General features: G+C 36.8%; 1 protein-coding gene across 1 annotated transcript in view; it reads right to left on the bottom strand.

Annotated features, from left to right (window-relative positions):
• The window catches only part of LOC139711412 (sushi domain-containing protein 2-like), a 78,420-nt gene extending 63,122 nt beyond the window's left edge, over positions 1-15,298 (bottom strand). The window contains exons 1-3 of the mRNA XM_071623327.1: positions 15,049-15,298; positions 8,580-8,704; positions 98-187 (exon numbers count right to left, since the gene is read on the bottom strand). Coding sequence (XP_071479428.1) covers positions 98-187; positions 8,580-8,704; positions 15,049-15,142 — 309 coding nt within the window. The 5' untranslated portion in view covers positions 15,143-15,298. The remainder of the gene's footprint in view (positions 1-97; positions 188-8,579; positions 8,705-15,048) is intronic.
• Between the last annotated feature and the right edge of the window lie 7,574 nt (positions 15,299-22,872).

The raw sequence follows: 22,872 nt of genomic DNA on the forward strand, positions 1-22,872 counted from the left end.
AAAGACATCACACTATGGTATTCTATTATCAAAGCACACGCCATAATACACAAAGTATTTCTAACACTCAAAGAAGTGTATCGCATTTTGCCGTTACCTCCTTGTCTTCTGGGATAGGAAATACAGGTTGCGGTCCTTCGTACTTCGTGTAGGGGTTGTTGAACGATATTACGCCGTTGTCATTTACCTGGTCGACACATAGAATGAAATGACGAAGCAGAAACGAATGTCAAAGTGTCAAACAAACAACATTCTCCTGATGATGTGTAGTTAGGAATTAAGCTGTTTTTTTATGAAAAATGTATGGGCTTTAGAATCTCTGCAACCTGATTGGTCAGTTATCACGCATTGATTTTTTTACTAATCCATAATGAGAAATGCGTCCTGTAAAATGCGAACACATGTATAGTATTGCAGGTGTACTGGACGCATGGTGGGTAAAAAGTGAGTTAAACGGTTCGAAAGTTAAAGCAGAATACTATTAAAAGAAAACGCATATTTTGTTGGATTATTCCCCCATTTAAAGCTTAGAGCATGTTAAACTCAGCGGCCTTTAATTCATCCATTTAGAAACGTGCGTTCTGGAGAACGGCTGCTTAGAAAAATTATTGTATCCTGAATCATGTCAATCGGAAGATCCATGGTTACTTTGGGGGCGTGTCCATGACGTCATGGGGTGAAGGGCAAACCCGGAAGTATCACACAACAGCCTGAGCTTACCTATGTATGCTTCCGATGAGAGCGAGATGTCGAGGCTCGTACCCCGAAATCCCAAGACATTTTTTATCAGAATGTCACAAAAAATGAAATACAATTGTCTTCTACTTCAAGTCTCCTGTGAAATCATACATTTTCTCGTTTAAATAAAGTCTGTTACGTGTTATTTAGGCCTCGAATACAGAAGTTGTCAGGCCTAGTGCCTGTAGTGGGTGCTTCGTAGTCGATCAGTCACATGCATGCGCCCATCACCGGCCGCATATGTCGCAGTGCAGTAGCCTTCGTGTATCAAAGAGCGGAGAAGCCTGAGCTTCATACCTCTTTGGTAAGTACGCTCAGCAGCTCCTTGGTACTACTACAGCTGTGTACGCCATGAATTTAGCGAGTCTTTTCTTTTTTCGCGAACCGGGACTTGCCAAGCATTTCGCGAGTGCTTAAATTCGTGGTTGTGGAGTACACTACAGAAGGGGGGAATATATACAGAAAGAGAAATATTTTCTCAAAAAGCACCAGGTTCGCGAAATTGGCGAAAAGAAAAAAACCTCGGTTCGGCATAATGATGTGGATCGCTAATACTAACGTTAGATACTACGCAATGCGCGGGCATCGGCTAAGTCGAAGTCTTGACTATAGGCCGGCCGGCCTATCTGGTGATAAAATAAACGACACAGAGCACTGCGGTTTTCATCGATAGTGATAAAACTTTGATGGACTCGGTGAAGTAATGAATGGGTTGTGCAGTGAATTTGTGAGGGTTCCTAGCTAGATAGAATGCTGATGAGCTGTGACCGGGAGTACGGAGTGAGTGTAATGTGATAAGATATGATACTACTTAGCCCGACCAGACGCTGCGCTACTTACAGCGACTGGGCTGTGTATAGTTAGAAACTAAGGTAGGCCTACTAATCATGATCTACAGAGCGTTGTTACGGGCCGAAATCGCCAAAAATGCGACACAAAAATGTAGAAACGCTAAGAAATTCACCTTAATTCACCTCCGATTTAGAAGATGTCGATATATCACAAGATTTTATCGCGAAAATTGTTCGAAATGCTCATTTTAGACCTTCTACTGCACAGTACAATACCAAATTCACATAAGCACCTATGCAGTTGTCTTTTCTTGATTACATCAAAACTCCCCAGATATCTTCAATTTACCCAATTAGAAATTAGTTAGGGCTGATCGTCAAGGAAAAAGGGGTGGCGGTGTTGTGTTTTACATTGCGCAAAATGTACAGTTCAAAATCCGTTCTGAAATCACATTACGATATGCAGAACCGTTATTCATTGTAATTGATAACAGAATTTCTAAAAATATTATCATAGGTTTGATTTATCGACCCCCTGATCTGAACTGTGAATTATTTTTGGGTGAATTGGATTTATATCTCCATAAGATAGATTATGAAAGTAAATATGTTTTTATTTTTGGTGATTTTAACATTAACTTTTCCCCCACATCCGATTACAATTATTCCCTTAATTTTATGCATTTAATGTACTCATATGGTTTTGTGTCGATTATCAATAAACCCACCAGGATAAATCCGCACTCATCAACTCAGATTAATAGTATTTCTCTAATGTATATAATGATACAATTACGGGGGTATATTATGTTCTGAAGTTTCTGATTATTTACCAATATTCTCAATTTGTGAATGTAAATTGGGTCGTAACAAATTACGTGATAAAATATGGTACTATAAAGAGTCAAAACGCAATGTGGAATTGCTGAAACAGAATTTATTTTTAGAGGAATGGACAGATATTTATAGTATTGATAATGTTAATTTGGCATATAAATGTTTTAATGATAAATTGTTGTTTTGTCATGAATATAATATTCCTTTATGTAGAACAAAAACTAACCGAAGTAAACCAAGAAATCCTTGGATTACAAAAGGCATTTTGAAATCCATAAATACTAGTAATTCTTTGTATAAGATACATATTCGTAACCCAACTGAATTTAATTTGAATATGTATAAAGTTTATCGAAATTAATTGACAAAATTGATTCGTTTATCCCGTAGATTATTTTTTTTTCCTGATGGAATGAAAAAGGTTTCTTCGAATTTTAATGCAACAAGGAAAATCATCAAAGAGGTCTTAGGTAAAAAGCCTGATTCTCCGCCAACGGATGATATCGCATTAAACGGCATCAAAATAAATTATCCCAATACGTATGCAAACTCATTTAACTCTTTTTTCTACAACATCGGTCCGGAACTTGCTACTAAAATTAGCAATACTTCTGCTCATTTTACAGATTATCTTTTTGACCAAAACCAAGAGTCTATTTATTTCAATCCAACAAGTCCCAGTGAAATTATTAATATCACCAAATCTTTGAATAGCTCTAAATCTTGTGGTTTTGATAAAATAAGTATGACGTTATTAAAAGAAATAGTTTATCCACTCGCAGAACCGTTAAGTCATATATTTAATCTTTCTTTATCACAAGGTATTTTTCCTGATCTGCTGAAAATAGCTAAAGTTAATCCTATTTATAAAAAGGATGATCCTCATGAAATGAGTAATTATCGCCCCATTTCTTTGTTGCCTAGTATATCCAAAATTTTAGAAAAAATGTTTATAATAGACTTCTTAAATTTGTTAATAAATATGATTTACTTATTCCCAGTCAATATGGTTTCAGAAAGAATTATTCAACTGATTTAGCATTAATACAAATTTATGAAAAAATTACAAGTGCTTTTGCAAATAAAGAACATGTGGCAGGTATCTTTTATGATTTGAGTGATGCATTCGATACTCTTGACCATTCTATTTTACTCTCCAAACTTAGTCATTATGGTATTCGGGAACGAGCACTTTTATGGTTTAAAGATTATTTGACTAATAGAAGACAATAATTATGTTATTTTCAATGGTTGTGAATCTGATCCTCTTTTAATCAAATGTGGTGTTCCTCAAGGCTCAATTCTGGGCCCACTATTGTTTCTTCTTTATGTCAATGATATCATTAACACATCCTATCTTCTCTCTTTTGTTCTGTTTGCTGATGATACCAACATATTTTATTCTCATAAAGATCTTAAGATTTTAAATGATACTTTAAATATTGAAATTAGTAAAGTATCAAGTTGGTTTAAGTCTAATAAAGTTTGTTTGAACATAAAAAAGACTAAATTCATTTATTTCAAACTTCATTCTCATAATGAAGATACGCTGATACATATCAACATTGATGATATCCCATAAGAAAAGAAAACGAATTCAAAATTTCTGGGAGTATAATTATATAGATGAAAGTTTGAATTGGAATGAACATATGTATCATCTTACAATGTGTATTTCTAGAAATATAGGGATTATTTTGAAGTTTTTTCTTCCTCGTTCAACTTTATTTCTATTGTATAATTCCTTAATTCTTCCATATATAAGTTACTGCAATGTTGTATGGGGTACTTGCGGCTCTACCAAAATAAATTTTATATTTAAATTACAAAAGAAAGTTTGTTGTACAGGATCGCATTTTTTGGCTCATACTGATTCTTTATTTCATGAGCTTAAAACATTGAAGGTTTTTTATTTGAATATTATTCAAGTAGCAGTAATTATATTTAAATATATACATGATCAGCTTCCATCATCGTTTAATAACATGTTTAGGTGTAATACTTCTGTCAATTCGTACCATACTCGTATATGTAGAAATTTCCACCGTTTGAATCCCAAATTATTAGTGCCACATAAATGTATAAGACATTCGGGTCCGGATATTTGGAATAATCTCCCGGATAATATAAAGTCCTGTTTAAGTATTTATTCTTCGAAAGCTTCACTAAAACGATAGTTGATACAATTATATTCTTCAAACCAATTAAGCTAGCAAATATTTATGGTAAACGGTTGTCATCTTATTGTCAATCTCTATTTTCTTCCTTCAACTGCATCTTGCACTCTCACCTGCAACAGCACTGCACTCACCTGATCACCTTCCTCCAAGAGAGTTGTGTCGTTGGATTTTCATTTTATGAGGCCTCCATCCATTTCAAGCTTAATCGCTTACGATGGTGGTCTCCTGCATTCAATGATCTCTGTTGTTTCCTGAAAAAATACTGTATATCTTATTTTATATTTCTGTGTACTTCAATTGCTCAATGCAATCACCTATGTGTATCTATTTATGTACTGTAATCGATTTATTTCCCTGCACTTGTTATTCTTTGTCTTTGTACTTTTTGAAGTTTGTATTCAAATTGTATTTGATTGAATGCAGAAGTAAAAACAAACAAACAAATTTGTGATTTTCTCTTTAGTTTGCTCGGTAGAATTAATGGGTAAAGTTGCTGTGGTGTATCGTGAAAGACGTCGATTATTCCATGAAGAAAATCGTCCTGAAGTATAATGCGATGTTTACAGAGCACTACAGTAAAAAGATAACTTTTCGTAGAAGGGTTAATTTGCAGTCTATTATTCCAAAAATCAGAGTGAATGATTAGGCCCTAGATCTTTTTTTTTTTTCGTGCGCCCGTGGTAGCTGTAGTATAGCCAAGGTATAGGCGCCTATATTTTTTAAACCGACCGCCCTGCCGTTTTCCCATTGAAAAGCACGTAAATCTAGTGAATGGGCAAATAGACCGGTGTTAACAATAATTAGGCCTACGTGTATTTAGAGTCTACTACCTTAACGAGGATATTCTTCAATTCTATTTCCTCCTGTTTCCTCATGTTATTTACATGTATCCCACTATTTTTTCTTGATTTGTATTCATGTTCCAGCGTATTGCGCCCCGGCCCACGCGTATTTTTGATTTTATACGAGAGAAAGCCATGGAGGGAGGAGGATGGTCGATCTTCGATGATTAGGCCTAACGTTAGGGCCTAACGTTATAGTAACAAAGGTCAGTGTACAATCTTTGATAGTAAGTCTACTGTAGTAGACTTACTATCAAAGATCTTTGTTACTATACAATTCCGGAATCCACTCTTCTTAACGTAACATACGGCCGAGCTGCGAAGTTGAGATTGCGTGAAGGATAACTAGGGCTTGGTACTGGGCTATACACAGCCCAGTTGCTGCACAGCTGCGTCTGGTCGGGCTAGGCCCTACGTATGGATATAAATTAATGATAGAAAGCCTAGGCCTACAAAACTACAGTAGTGTATTGAGATGACACTGAGACCTGAGTCAAGAACGATATTACGAAGTTAATGTGTCTCACATTTACATCAAAGCTCATCACACAGCCGAATTTTGACATGGACCTCTATTTCCTAAACGTAATTACACCTAGCTAAAATCTTCAGTTACAGTAGACCCTAGACCCAAGTTTAAAGGGGCATAGTCCCGGTAGTGTAGATGGCGCTGTTGATGCTACTGCCGATTACCGTTAGCATTGATACGAAGATAGCCGAAATTGAGCTGTCGTCAAGAGTAAAGCGCGTAGGTGTTGCTAAGTAACGTTGCCTTCGTTGTCTTCTCTGCGCATCACGCAGTCTGTAGTAATGCCAGGGTGCGTGCATATGTGCTTCTTATTATGACATCACAAAAGAAGTTTGCTAAAGCTGTCATCCCCCTGAGTTGAATCATGAGCCGAACTGTGATCGGACCGCTGACACAGTGGATCGGACTTCTTCGGACTCGGGAAAGTGGGCCAAAGTGTAAGCGCCCAAGAGAAGTCGGTAGCATGGGTCTCTATAGGAAACTTGTGCCGTGCGCCCGCGTACGCATTTGACTAAAACACCGGGACCATGCACCTTTAATAGTACAGCGACCAGCCCGATTTAATATTGTTAGGCCTAAGTACTGCTGCTCTGAAGTACGAGTTCTAGTCAGCACTAAGCTCGGTTCATTTTCTGTTCAGAATAAAAACAACTCTCACCAATCTAAATTTTGGAGTCTATCTGGCATTGGTCCTGCGTCACCAACATTGTCCCCTGGCCTGCCGTGTGGCAAGGGCTCGTACTGCCAATCCAGGAAGTTCGTCCGCCTCAACCGGACCGCCCGGGCCTTCCCCTCTAGCTCACCCGCAGCGTTTCCCTCCTGCGCCCCGCTGTGCGGCTCGTCATCAACATCTACTACTCCAACTTCACCAGGGTCATCATCACTAGTTTCATCATCGCTATCATCACTAGTGTACATCACTCAATTCATCATCGCTTCCACATTCAACACGACCACCAAGAAATCATCCTGATCATCGCCGATGTCATTATCGAAAAACAAACTTTCAAAACTTTGTTTTTATATGCAAATACCGGGTATCTACAACAACTTGCATAATCTATACAATGCATGCATTATGCGCGCGGGGGCCGGCCTGCGGCGCTCGAGACCTTGTGCGATTCCCTTCACCCCATGACGTCATCGGCAAAGCCTCGAAATTTACGCTGTGACCTAGATTTTAGGGGGGTGACAGGTGTAAATCTTCAATATCCTCTAACTCCACTTCAAAAAGTCCATTTTAAATGATGTAAACGACAAATTGTTCTATGTGTCCCACTCTTTGACTTCATTGGTTATATATGATATAAAATCTTCAGTATTCCCCTTTAAATTTGCTTTTCCACTCAGTCTGTCCTTCGCATCATTTAATGATGAAGTAATCGTAATCGTTGTAGGTCTGACAACATTCATTCCTCCTTGCAATGAAACAGTATTTCTATCACCTTTTTGTTATTTTTTTACAACACAAACAATAGTAAAAGATTAACTGTCGGAGATCTGTATAAAAATGGTGATGGATTCCTCTATCAGAACAAGGAAAGATATGCTGATGTCGAATATAATACGAAATGTCGAGGTTCTACAACTAGAACTTTGTAAACTTCACCTCAATAGATAAGTGTTAGATGAATGAATTAATGACTTGTTAATTATTTAATCAATTGTTTAATTGATGAATTTACTAATCACATAGAAGCTTAACAAATAAGATTGAAAGAAGAGATGTTTGTGAATAGGCCTATTTAAAAAGAAATATTGGATATGGTATTTTCTCTTTCATATCATTTTCTTTGATATTAGGAAAATAAAGTCTGTAATTTTAATCTTAATCACTGAAGAAAAAGATCCATCGCTCGCTGCAGGCTCAGTCTAGAGTCTACCCGACCGACAGATAACATAATTGGACTCGCGACGAATATAATTATCATCGGATTTACTTTACGGTACGTGATTCATACGCCCTTTGGAACATGGCGCTGCAGGTTGAGCATATCAACGTATGTTAGGTGTAGGAAGTGGTTCCACGACATTTGCTCCTGCAACAGTTATTGCTCTCATGAAATATAATATCCGCACGCTAAGCCAAACATATATTCTGTCTACGACCCTACCCCCCCCCTTATTTTCTTTCTTTTTTTTTTTCTTTTTTTGCGGGGGGGGGGTATTTGTTTGTTTGTTCATTTTCCCTTTGAGAAGATGGCTGGATAGCCCTTATTCAGCTACACTAAGCTGGTTTTCCATGGGGTCCAGTTTGATGTGAGGAGGGACCACTTCACCGGGTTTAACACCCTGCTCTTTGAGATGAATGAATGTTGTATAGCGTGATGTCTTACGAGCATGAGTCCTGACCTTCTCACGCGAGACCTCCATTTTATGTCCTATCCGAGGGACACAGTGTTTTCGACTTTTGCTAGAGGGGACGGTATGATTACACCTTATAATGTGACTACCGCAGGCAAACTTAACCTTTTTAAGTTTAGAATGACATTACCGCATTCAGGACATGGACAACATTTACAGTATACAAATTTTATCTATTTCTTGCCCTGCTCAGCTTTCCACATTAACAATAGATATGTTTAGATAAATGAATTAAATAGAATTAAAAAACATCAAGCTATTGAAGTGGCTTGGAAAACTTTCAATCATTAAAACTCACGAATAGGCTCCAATATTTAACGTTGTAGAATGTCATTCCCCCGCTCAACTCAATGGCTGGGGAGGAGACGTCGTTGCCTCGCTGGATGTAGTCATCACGATTACCCTCACCAAACGGGTAGAAATCTAAAGAATGATGATATTAGTCATAATGATGATAACGATAATGGTGATGATGAGTATTATGGTAATAACTATAATAATAATAATAATAATAATAATAATAATAATAATAATAGTTATAATAATAACAATAACAATAACAACAATAATATTGTTGTTATTAATATCATTATCATTATCATTAGTACTACTACTACTACTATCGTTATTATCAATATTATTAATATTGATATCAACAATAATACGAAGAAAACAAGCAAGCTTTTAAGAAAATGTAATAGATGAAAATCAATTTGGATTTCGTAAAAAGCATTCCACAATTCATGCTATTTTACTCATGATAGAGAAAATTATCAAAGCGATCGATGCCAAGTGTCATACAGTAGGTATCTTTCTTGACTACTCCAAGGCCTTTGACACAATCAACCATGAAATATTATTATACAAATTACAACACTTTGGGATTCGTGGGAGGGCCTTGGAGTGGTTTAGAAGCTACCTTACTGGAAGAACTCAATTTGTTAGTTTGAATGGCCATGTGTCCAGTTCACAGCCTATAACTTGTGGGGTACCGCAAGGATCCCTTTTAGGTCCTTTATTGTTTATTCTTTATATGAATGACTTTCGCAGTTCGTCCTCTCTGCTCTATTTTCTACTTTTTGCCGATGACACCAGTATTTTTTATTCAAATCAAAACCCTCATGTTTTACTGAATACCGTAAATACTGAATTAAAATCAGTATCTAAGTGGATTCAGGCTAATAAATTGTCATTGAATTTGACCAAGACAAAATTTATGGTTTTGAGCAATATAATCAATATTTTACCGGGTAAGTTGGTTGTAAACGACGTAGAATTGAACCAGGTGGAATATATAAAATTCCTTGGTCTCTATATTGATTGTAAGTTGACATGGAAAGTTCATGTTGATTCTTTGCGTAAATTATTACCAAAAAATGTAGGTGTTATGTATTAGTTAAAACAGTTTTTTCCTAAACATGTTCTGCATTCATTGTATTCTACTCTATTTTTGCCTTATATAGGTTATGGAATCCTGGCATGGGGAAACTGCTGTACAACTAGACTTAATTCTTTATTATTGATACAGAAAAGAGCTATACGGATAATTAACTTCGCCACATTTTTCGAACACACTAATGTCTTATTCTTTTCCAGTAGAACACTTAAGATCCAGGATTTATATCATTTTAATATCGGGTCATTTATGTATCAATTAAACTCAGGTGGTCTCCCTGATGTGTTTTCTTCGATGTTTGTCAAAAATACTGAAGTTCATTCTTACCCTACTAGACAAAAAGATTATTTTCATCTTTCTCCTGTACGAACCGTATCTGCTTTAAAAACAATAAACACTACAGGACCTAAATTTTGGAATGAGTTGGATAGAGAAATAATCCAATCTCAGTCTCTTTATTCATTTAAACATAAACTTAAACTAGTTTTTCTGAATTCATATCTATAGCTATTCTTCAATCCTCCTCGATATTCTCTGTTCATACTTCACATTACTGACATTATCGATTATGTAACATGTGCCTCGCTCGTGATTTCTGTATTATCTCCTGAACTTCCTTTGTACACATTTGGTATCTCTGCTATTGTACACTGCATCTGACTTGTACCTCGCTCGGGTGATCACGCAACACTCAAGAAATCTGTGCCGCGGACATTGTTTTCATTGTTTTCTTTTTTCTTTTTCTTTTTACTTTTTGGCGTTTATATTTCTCCAATTCAGAAATTGCCATTCCTTTAATTACATACCCAAGTAAGAAATAATCTCACATCCGCATCTGGGAATCTACACCCTACAAGCAATGCTTCTATGTAGATTCCTCATATTTCGCATGTTTTATTGTCTTATAAGCTGTACGTGACAATTCATCCAGGCTTTTGTATTGTGATGTTTATGTTTTATGTATTTGTTGAAATGTGCAATATGGAACAATAAAAAACAAAACAAACAAACAAAATGAGCAAGACCAAGTACAATTAGAATAGTAATGATAGTGATAAGAACTTTGCTAATTATTAAGTAATAGATACATCAGTCAAAAGACACGTCCAAACCGTCAAAGTAATGATGATAATGATAATGGTGTAGTGCTAAAATGCTCGATAGCAGCATCGAAGGGAGTCATAAGTTTTGACACAGTTAGGTGGAGTAGCAGTGTCTGAATTCAAAATTTCAATTTCAACTTATTTCTGCAACTTGTTAACGAATATAATACACAAACAAAAATACAACATTAACAGAAATATTTTGTTAGGATAAGATCCCCCCCCCCCAAAAAAAAGAAGAAGAATAAATAAAAAATACAGATATATGTTGCAAATAAATCATCTGGTTACAAGACACAGTAATTTGTTGCTCTTTCATGGCATGCTCCACGTTTCAGGAGCTGTCACATAAATAAACGTTGGTATTAAGTAAGTACAATGATTGCTGGATGAGATGACAACCGTTTCCTTTTAACAAAACGACTAGAAAACTAGTCTTAAGGATTTACTCTCACAAGGAGGGGAAAAGTACTACTGTGTATGAGGGGAGGGGGAGGAATGACCTGGATTGATTTCACTTTTTAAAAATGTGAAATTCGGATTTTAACTTTTAGCGAGATGTCTAGAAACCACTTTATGAATTATCAAAAAGACTATAATACAAAGAGAAATTCTAAGTTTATTTGATGAAAATTTTGAAACATCGTTCCTCTTTGCTTTGCTTGACAACGAAAATAATTATTAGATACACATACACATGCACACATACGTAACAATACAAAGATTAAGAACAAGGGCATCTGCCTAAACATAATCAACAATATTACTGTAATAGCCATTTTTCTTACTAGGTCAGCTATGCAAAATCACATTGACTATGGCAAAATTATGAGGGAGGGCAAACCTTCTCATAACCAAATTACCACACAAGAAAACATTCCCACCCACCCCCCCCCCCCCACACACACACAAAAATAATAATAATGATAATAATTTCATCAAAATGAACACAAAATGACTTATTATTAGATCGAGGAATGCTACACTATTACATTTCTTTTTCATGAGGCAGAGCAATCGATCACATTCTTGTGATGTAATAAATATCGCGGTCATATACTAGGGAGCTTTAGATTTTTGACGCGCGGACGTTCAAAGGGAGAAACACATGGTCTGAGCGTGCGCACAAGCGCACGTCAAGTTGCCGCTGGTTGCCGCACGCCATAGAGATGTACGCACACTTCTGCGCACGCTCAAACCATGTTTTTTTTTTCCCTTTGAACGTCCGCGCGTCTAAAATCTAAAACTCCTTAGCCCTGGTCACAACTCGCAGTGCGTGCTTTTCGTCCGTACGTTCCTGGCGGAGGCCACGGCGTTCACGTTTTTTTCTAAAAACGTGGGGAGGAAGTGACTAGCACAGGGAGGAAGTACGTCAACGCACGACACTCGCACGGTTGCGCAGGATGTAAGTACGTGGCCCGCACGCCACGCCTGGCCATGAGGGGTTACGTGCATCGTACGTTGTGCACGTAGTAAGTGAGTTGTATGTGCTTACAACTTACAATCTGCGTGAAATTGCTACGTTCTCTTGCGGAGGCTGTAATTACACGTGCTGCTCACGTAAGGTATCCCTACTCTGTCGCATGTTGTAAGTGCGTGCAAGTGCGATGAATTTTTTTTTCTCCCCGTCAGATGCTAGGGGTAGGCCTAATTATAGGACCACCTTCCAAGGTTCTTCAGATGCATAATCATACTTCTTCTCCATAGATGTATATGGTAGTTTAACCTTCTGTGTGTCATATTCATTTCATGTCTATAGGTTTTTATATAATCTGTTGAAAGAAATGAGATTGAAATGAATAAACTAAGTGAAATATGTGAAATGTGTGCATATTTGACTCATTGACAGAGAAAGGGTTAATAGGCTATATCAGGTATAGGACCATAGAGCTGTACAGCTCTAGGACCTATGTATAGGACCTAGGTTACATCACATATAAAATGGCATTTACCTGATGTAGGCTAATAGGCTAATGTCAATATCAGGTATACAATGACATTGTATAACATTATTTGGATTAAAACATCCTAACACATTGGCACTTGAGGTGAGATGCGTATGACTTCCTGTTATGACGTCTGCCATCTTTATACCCAGTTTCAGAGGTGGTGGCATTTCAGACATGGAGGCATTTTTTAGCTAGATTTATCAGCATATTAATAGAACAATGAATGTAGGGCTATGAGTTTGCAGTTTCATCTGAGACTAAAGGTGTCACGTTTGGAATTAAAGTTCTGTATATTAGGTGATACTGTCAAAGAAAATTCTTCCTTGCTTAATTTCAAAATATACACATTTTCAATTTCAGAGAATGGTACTGAGTGTATCACTGTTCTGCATATACAATGATGATCAATGCCTTTTAACCACGCTTGTGCAGATCTTAAATGTAACTTTTTTTTAACTCCAAAAATCTTGTCACTTCATGCATTGACCATTCAGAGCAAAGATTTCTATATGTTTTGCTTCTTCAAGAAGTTTTTTACTTTGTCTTATGTGTCACAAAATATGGTACAAGTGTATACAAGTGTGTGTATATACATATCGCCTACCAGGCAGAAGGGTCCTATAACATAATCATTTTGGTTTGTGACACAATTCGAAAGAGTTTTGAAAGCCCTTTCAAGTGATATAACAATCATTTTAATGTGTATGCGATTTTTTCGATCCTATAATCCTTACAGGGAATTTCTGCCCGGTAGGTGAAATAGAACAGTATGAATATATAATTGCCATCATCATGACATCTTGGAGACGGAAATGATGATACTCGTCCGTCGGCTCGGTTCGTGTACCTTGCAGAGATCACTGCGCACAACTTGCGTTTTAAGTGCGGAGCAGGTGCTTATTCGGCAAGTTCGGTACGGTCTGCGTGCATTTACGTATGTCTGTATGTGTGTGAATGTGTGCAAAAATTCATGTGCATATGATCACATTATAACGCTAGCAAGAGTAGAGTAAGAACTGGTTAGAGTATACATATACACCGCTAACACATAGTCAGGTTGTCCTATAGAAATAAATACAAAAGCACGTAACACAGCGAAGCAAATGAAATGTACAAATTTTGAAGCAGAGTATCTCACTGTATATGAGAATATTGCCAAGGAATGTATGATATATATGCACTAAGCTCAATGGATTAAGCATTAAAACAACCATCACGATAACGGTGCTTTTGGTATTCTTCTTACACAAAAGCCCAACAATAAACCACCGCTACCAATGTCCTTTTTTAAAAGGTGTATTGCTTTCATGAAAGGTTTGTAATGGTTATACTTTGAGTCAAATGTAGGCTATAAATTTGCATTGATGTTTACCACGATAAACATTTACTTAAAATTTGGATGCATGTTTAACAAAGCCATATTTGTTTCTGTCTGTAATAATTCAGAAACACAAAAATATACTCTTTTAAAGTCATCCATTTCCAACGTTCTACTCTAGACCTTTGCATGAAATTAAAAATCATTATTTCTTTTAGGAAAAAAAAAATGATCACAGCCAATGATTATCTATTACCGATATGACTTTCAAATATATTTTGAATGAGAATCAACGATCCAAAACGATTATCACCAACCTGCCTTCTACATTGTTATCAAAAGGCGCCATTTTTTTTTCCCCGAGCACAATTCGTGCGCCACAATCTGTATTAACCCTAACTAGGCGTGAATTCGTGTACAATTTCAATGCAAACTATGCTTACAGGTAAATTTCATAAAAGCATGATTATTTTGGGGATTATTGATTAAAATCATTCAATAACATATTTTCTTGTTCGGAACAATGTCGCGGACAAGTTTCATCGAAAAAAGCAATGAAAAACATAAAGTCGAAAAAACAAAGAAATACGTAAGAAATTAAAAAAACAATAGAATACTTAAGAATTTTTTTTCAGATGGCACAATTTTTTCATTTATATTTGCTGAGGACACTAAAAAGAATATTTACACAAAAAAGTACCCATTTTGAGCTTTATTTAGTGATTTATACCAAATTGTCTGATTTCATGCATCATTATGCATAAATTAGCATAATTAAGCATAAATGATGATTTTTTTTTTAGTTGAACTTCATGAACTTCGACGGCGGAGATCTGGAGGAAGGGGGGGGGGGGGGCTGGGAGCCCTCCCCCCCCCCCCCCGGCTCTATGATCTACCTAAATAGCCCGGCCTAGCTAGAGTTAAGTTATCTCCGATGACATCATCAAATCAAATCATCGAAAAGAATCAACATTTTCTGAAGAAAACTTAAAGATACTTACTTTCTTGATTCACCGCTTCCACCGTCACCAATGTCAAAAGCATGCATAACAATATCGCTATCCTAGTCGCCATGTTTTTTGCGATATTGCACATTAAAGGCGAAATAATCCAGGCGGAATCGCAGTGCGTTTCCACGGCGGTTACCGTCAGTCTTGTTCCCGCCTAAGATATTATATTCTCTTCACACACTGGGGCTATGTTCGCCCATTATTACATATAAGACATGCACGTTCCCTTTGCTCCTTACAGCAAGTTGCAAACTCTAACCCCTACCGCAGAAATATGCAAACACACTCACATATCTAACGGTAATACAAATGTCAAGTTAAATATCAATATTGAGAATAAAGTGAAGTGTTTGTTCGCAAAAACCGATAAGTCCATTTTTGAAGATTTTGAAGTACTGTCTCTGTCATAAAGTACAAAACAATACCCTTTAAAATAATGATGTATTGGTCACTACATATAAAGGAACATTTTTGAAGTTATGGTCAAAAGAAGCAAAACTTTTCTTATTATTATCTTTATTTTTCTTGACCTTTAATCGCAAATATCTCCATTTGGCAAATATGGACTTATCGGTTTTTGTGAACAAACTCTTCAAGTGTTGATGAGATTACTTTGAGCGGTAATATTACTCATCTTTATGAAGTGTGAAGATTCTTCTATGGCTAAAACAGGGTAAAAATGTTTCAACTTAACCCTAAATGCACGGGGGGGGGGGGCCTCGGAGGCCCCCCCCCCTCGACATTTTTCACGATTACTCTGCAACACGCAATGTTCTCGCCGCGATACTCCATGACTTTTTTCTTTTGAGTTTCCCGCACATTTTGACGCCAAATTTGTGACGCCTGGGGGTACGGTTCTGAAGTTACATGACTTTTTGTACATGCACGTGAGGCCAAAAATTGCTTTAAAAATTTGATTTTGTGTACAAAGTCAATGCAAACTGAGGTTTTTCACATGGTTCATATAAATATGCTTATTTTTACTCGCAATGGCTAAAATTAGTTTGTTTTAGGAGTATTATGCTTCAAAAAGTGTCTGTGATAATTCTGTTACAAAAAAACAACAAACACAGAAGGTCAAAAAAACAAGGAAATACATAAGAAATTCATGAAACAATAAAATAAATAAGAAATTGATTCTGATACCGATTTTCTTTTCAAGTACATTTGCTAAGAATGCCACAAAGAATATCTATGCCAAAAATGAGCACTTTTGGAACTTTATTTACAAAGTCTATACGATAGTCTTACAAAAGAAGACTATTTTGGAAAATTTAAAAACACGATCTTGTAGATTACATCGCACACTACCATTGTGCGAAGTTCCGCTGCGATCGCGCGATCCACGGCCGAGATCTTAAGGGGGGGGGGGCTTTAGGCCCCTTCCCCCCCCCCCCCAGTCTTTCGAGCTACCAAAATAGCCCAGTCTTTATAGGGTTAATGAAGAGCATACTATCAGTTTCTATCAGCTTTCAATACTGCGTTCAGGGAATGAATTGTAAAGAATGTGTCCGTTGAGGGAAACTGAATGATGATTATGGTGAAAAGAATGAAACTCCTTACGAAAATAGTAAACAGCCTCGTCGTGCCCAAGGAATTCATTGTGCCCCGAATAGCATGGCGGTGTGTGTACTTTTCTGGTAAATGATTAACTTTGATATGACCGCGTCTTCCTCATTTGCATGATAATGGTAAACACATCGAGCTTCGTACCCGGCCATCGTTATGGAAAGCCAACATCATTTCAGTGAATTATACATATCCAGGAAATGATGATTCTTTGCCTGTATGGTGTAGATGATGCGTTTTAGGAGGCAATGGGCATTCTTCAAACAGTATAAATGTGCATTAGAGGTCAAATTTCCTGTCTAGAATTTGATACTAATCAGTTCGTTTTGTGTATTAGGTGGTCGCAGTGATGCGTATATGCGTCGGATGTTGTGTTATTTATATCATTCTGTAATAATGTGACCGAATAAAGCTCTCGGTATCGTTATTATTATCACTAAAATTATCACAAGAACATTATTTTGATCGATATAGTTCCTAATAGTGTTGACTAACTGAATAAAAGCTACAGCAGAATTTTAGTATTGTAGTATAATAAGGCCTATATCAAAGTAGTGGTAGATAATATTATGTGAAATGATTAGATTGACATATTCTAACACTGCTGTAATTCGTGGAATTGTGTTATCATTACAGGTATAAGCAGCAGTAAGGATGTAATCTAACTCGGTACTAACTATGGCTTATATTTGTTGATATGGTTGTAGTGGCAGCATACAATGTTTGTGGTTGGTTGTAGATCTGTTGCAGAAATAGCAAAGGTGCATATCATATATATCTTCATGTATAGAGGGCCAGCATATATTAAGAGTATATTAAGAGTTTAAAGCAAAAACAGGTACTTCCCTATCTATCAATTTCAGATATTTCAAAAAAAAAAGAAATGTATGATGACAATATTCGTGGTATCTTCAAAATTCTTTCAGTGTAATGAATGCAATATTATTGAAAACATTTTTTTATATTTTCTGATGACTTTAAAAATCATAATAGAATTTCTCTTTTTTTGCATTCAAACTTTCTATAGTTGGTATATATATATATATATATATATATATATATATATATATACACATATATATTATATATATCAGATCAAGTTTCTTTGTGTTTACTGGAGATTTTTTCACGGCGATATGTTTTAATTTTCCTCCTCTGTACCTATCATTACTTTTTTTTTACTTCATTCTGTTTTGATAGAATACTTGTAGTTACAAAATAGGATTACGTTTTCTTCGTTTTTCCTTATGGTTGATTTCTTGTTACTCTTATCATAAGCCATTCCCAGACACGTTCAGTCGATATCACACACTGCATAGACACACCCAACTACTCCAACCACCTACACAACCACCGTCTTTAGCCGCTGCAAAACACCCCAACCGTGGTGACATATCATGATGGGGAATTTTTATGTGATGCGAGCATTCGTTTCATTCCTTGCGTGGGAGAATGATATGCTAGCAGGGATTCCTCATATTCAAAAGAGAACAAGCGAGAGATATATACAAATTTGTCAGACAAGTTTGCTCCCAGCCAGCTACATGCGAGGATTTATCTAGCTTTTCAGATGACAGTTCCCCCCCCCCAAAAAAAAAACAAACAAACAAAACAAACAAACAAAACAAAACAAAACTTTTCATGAAATGTCCTCCAGGAGCATAAGTGTCATGACTGTCTATTACACGTACTATCGTTTACGCCATCCTAGACGACCCAAACTCAACTTTACAAAAGAAAACAAAAAGAACAATAACAAAACATAGAAATATCCAAATAAATCCAGATAAACATTCTGTGTTTAGTAATATTTATAACGTGCTGGGAGAAGGAAGAAAGACCAATTATTGGTCTGATTACATTTTGAAATCTGAGTCAGTTACAAAACTACTTGTATGAATTGAAATATTGCAATTTTTAGTACATAGTGGTGACATATCATGACGGGGAATTTTTATGTGATGCGAGCATTCGTTTCTGTTCTTCAATTATAGTAATACTTCGACATCCTTACTTCTTAAGGCCACCGCACACTACACGATCAGACTGGTCTTAAAGTCTTAAGCCAGGCTGGGTCTTAAGACCAGTCGTACGACTGAACACCGCACACTATACGACCCGACTGTAAAGCGCGCGCAGTGCGCACTGCGTGCGCTTGCATTTTACTGCATTGTGAATGGCTGAAAGCCTACGACCAGTCGTAGAAATTCAACATGTCAAATCTCTACGACTGGCGTTAAGACCCAGTCATACGACTGGAAACTGGCAAGACTGTGACGTCACACTTCTAGTCTTAAGGTCTTAAGACCCGTGAATCTGGGCAAAATCGTGTAGTGTGCGGCTGGCTTTACACTCATGCATTCAGCTCATCAAATCACAAATTGAGACTGATGTACTTTCTATATTCGGTTTATTATCGAAAAAAAAAAACTCCGCGATGAACACATCCCATCATCATCGTACAGGCTTCCAGCTAGAAAACTGCTGGTAACAAAAACGCTAGGGGAATACAAAAGATATGCTCCAATATCACAAATAGTAATCAAAATTCTTTTAGCAGTTTGATTCTCACACACTTCGTCATTACTCAATTCCTTCAATGATCTATCGTCATGCAGAATTATTATCCAGCGTTGATCCAACTTCTGTTTTCTGAATCGAATGTGTTTTCCAAACGATCTGACTTGGGGCAAGTTGATCGTGTAGGTACATAGTACTGACCGTTTTTTTTTTTTTTTTTCGACGAGCCGGTCGATAAACGCGCATGGGAATAAGATCAATCTGGTAGCAATTATAATCTCCCTACATCGCAGAGATAGAGAGAGAACTGGGCAACAAACAATAACAATATATCTCTCTCAGTCGTCTGCAGATTTTCTGACACGTCTCGTCAAGTCTCAAAAATGTAAACAAACAATGCCGTCATGTTTGTCTTTGTTTTGTTTCGTTTTTTCTGGTAGAAAGAAAGAAGAAAAGGAAAGCAAACAAGATAATATATACAAAGCAGCAATAGCAAATGCAAACTACTTCTCCCTTTCAAAAGATGAAGGTCTTCGCACTCATGAAACTCGTCAGTGAAACAACTGTGTGCAAATAATTCTATTTATGATATCATATATTTCCTTTTCTGGTGGAAGCATCTATCAATTTGTGTAGAATCTGGTTTGAGTATCAATTACAATTCAATTAAATTGAATTATATTAAGTTAGAATAAAAAATCTTTTCTTTCACAAATTCTTTTGGATACAACAACTGCATGGTAACAATTATCGTATTGATTTAGTATCTTCTAGAATACAAGACTCAAAGATGCAGGGCACCCTCACAAACTAGCGGTGTTTGAGCTGGGAGCTTTGAAACTATAAGATGGCGTAAACATAGATTACGCTGTATTTATCTCATCCACATAGTGACGCCTTAAAATAGCATAAGACAAACATACAAACGATCATTTTCGGCATCTGTATTATATCCGTGTCTTAAAGTTATTATAAGTTATTATATATTTGTACAACTTTCACACCATTTCTTATTTTGAAATTGGGGTTTACAATTCAAAATCATAAAGATGGTAATCTTATACTATCGCGTACACTTAAGATGTCAATCATACGTAATTTACATTAAAATAGATGACTATAACCTAGCATTATAATGAAACACATTCGGTATCAGACGATAAGATAAGAATCTGTATTCAAAATACAACATCATCTAATACGTCCGGCAGATGTGCTTTAAAAAAATAAGAAAGTCCGAATGTGTTTCTTTCTTTCATTTGTTTGCAAGAAATATACTTGCCCATGTTCAATTTGCATGTCAACTCAATATCAAAGGCAAAGGTATCTGGACAACGTTGATGTAGATGCACGTATTCAGATGAGTGATCATTATTAGATATAACAAGGCAAATGTATTTCATAGGCAGTTTACTTTGCTCTGTTCACGGCATAAACGTACATATACTCTCAAGTCTTCAACTACATGTGCTTGATTTACAAAAAAAAAATAATTACTACTAGTGGCTAGTATTCTTTATACAAGGTAAGGCAACTACATGACAGGCTGGTTCTGGCTACAAGAAAATGTCAAGAACAAAGCTTTCATTGCTGACATTTCATACTTGCTTTCCGCTTTCTTGTTCAAGTTAGGATTATTTTGTGCTTGTTTTCATTAGGGAAATGCATGTACCTGCGCGTAAATTATCTTATCTTACAAGTGTTGAGTTGTTTAGCATCATCAGTAATTACGTTGAAATGGACGCATAACTTGATTACTTTCGGTAGGTTCTGTTCCCTTGATTTGATTTACATTCGAACATCATGTTTCACATTTGATCGTTGTCAGCAATCTGAAAAGACACGAAAACTCTCGACTTGATTCGGCGTACTCTTAAAATGGTCAATGGTATTTCAAATTTATCATGCATAAATATGCTTTCACACAGAATGCGGTGATGATTTTCTGTTTTAGATTAGATTAACAAGACAGTATAGATTACTATGACCGCGGCAAATCGGTATTGATAAGTCTTCGCACGGCATCTTGTTTGAAAGCAGATCACTATGAAATGGGGGTGACCGTCAACTTTCATATCCAACCACCTGATCCCGAAATGTTGGTATTGGCGAGTCGACCGGTTCCTTTCACGACGTCAACGTCGTCGCGTGGGGGCGTCTTCGAAGGCGGTGCGCTGGAGTAACTGGTGCTGCGGCTGGCGTCGTCCGAAGACGCGATGCTCCGCGGGAGGGTCTCTGGAGTCCTCGGCTTGGCAGCGCTGGGTGGCGGCGCGGACTTCTCCACCGTCGCTTGCTGCGCTAGTGGTACCTTCTCGTCCACAGTGGTGACAGTCGGGTTCACCGCTGGTTCCTTGGGCGTCGGCTCAGACTTCGGCGTGGCAGCGGCGGGTGCAGGGTCTTTCTTCACTGGTTCCGGAGGCTTGGTACTTGGCTTCTTGGTGGTGGATGTTTTCTTCCCACTAGCCTGTATAGAGTAAGATAGAGATGAACAAGTATCATTTAGATACGCTGAATCAAAACAAATTGATAATATAAAGCGATTGATCGCAAAACGATTTCATTCTATTCTTGCCAATTTGAGATATTTGAAAATTTGTGATGTCCAAAATTGCAAAAAAAAAAATAATGAGGTATTTCTCATTATAACTTCAATAACATTCTTCGCTATGTAACGAGTTAGTCAGGTACAACTTAAATTTGATGATAAATTTACTTTATAATGTTTCAAAATGGCACTTTACTCGTTTTTGCAATCAAACGCTTTGATATACACAACAGGTTCTGATACTCATTGACCGGTAACAGCAATGGACAAGCGATAACAATGTGAAGTCAGGCAACATTACGGCTGAAAGGCAACATTACGGCTGAATTTAAGACAACGAAGAGAAGAAGGCAGACAAAGCACGCACAAAACACAATAGAAGAGATAAAGAAAAGTCAGTGCCAGAAGAATGACGTAACAAAGCCAATTCAGAGTAATGCGCCAAGAGCTACGTGCAATGAACAACAGCGCGCTCATAGGAAGACGTCAAAAACATGTACACCATGGGAAGAGGGTACAAACATGCATTATAGTTCTTCGAGTCGATATTTGTATGACAGTAAGATAATAATATCAAGATAAGTTATGCACTTTTTCATTTTCTCATTTTGCTTTTAACGTTATTGGCAATGAACATATTGAAAGGAATATAGCAATACGCAGTGACAGTGTACATGATGTATTCTATACTACGACGTTTTCCACAAAATGGTCATGTCGAGTTTGATGAGTTAGACATGATGAATTCGTCATGCTGAAATGCCCTTATACAATACATCTACAGAGTGATCAGTATGGTTTTGCTGGTAATGTAGTGAGCTTGCAACATATATGACCATCCTATAGTTATCACACAGTTTTGTTACTTGCCAAGCGCTTGTTAGTTTGGCGTTTGAAAAAAAAAATGTTAATGCAGGTTAAATAACTTTCAAGAATATGTAGTACGTTGACAGAGGAGGTTTGCCGCCAAACATCATTTGGGGAGAATCGGATGGAAGGTATCTTCGTAAAGTTTTAAAACATACATTATTTCCCCCTATACAACAATTTTTGTTACTCCTATAACACGCAGATTACAGTAATACAACAAATTAAGACGAATAAAGAAAGAGGAATATATTCAATATGTTTGTAAAAGTTTATCTACGATCCTCATACTTATGCAGTGTACATCAAGACAC

This window comes from Diadema antillarum, unplaced genomic scaffold (assembly GCF_040938485.1).
Source record: "Diadema antillarum isolate AM-2024a unplaced genomic scaffold, OU_Dant_1.0 scf00000004, whole genome shotgun sequence".
NCBI classification, from domain to species: domain Eukaryota; kingdom Metazoa; phylum Echinodermata; class Echinoidea; order Diadematoida; family Diadematidae; genus Diadema; species Diadema antillarum.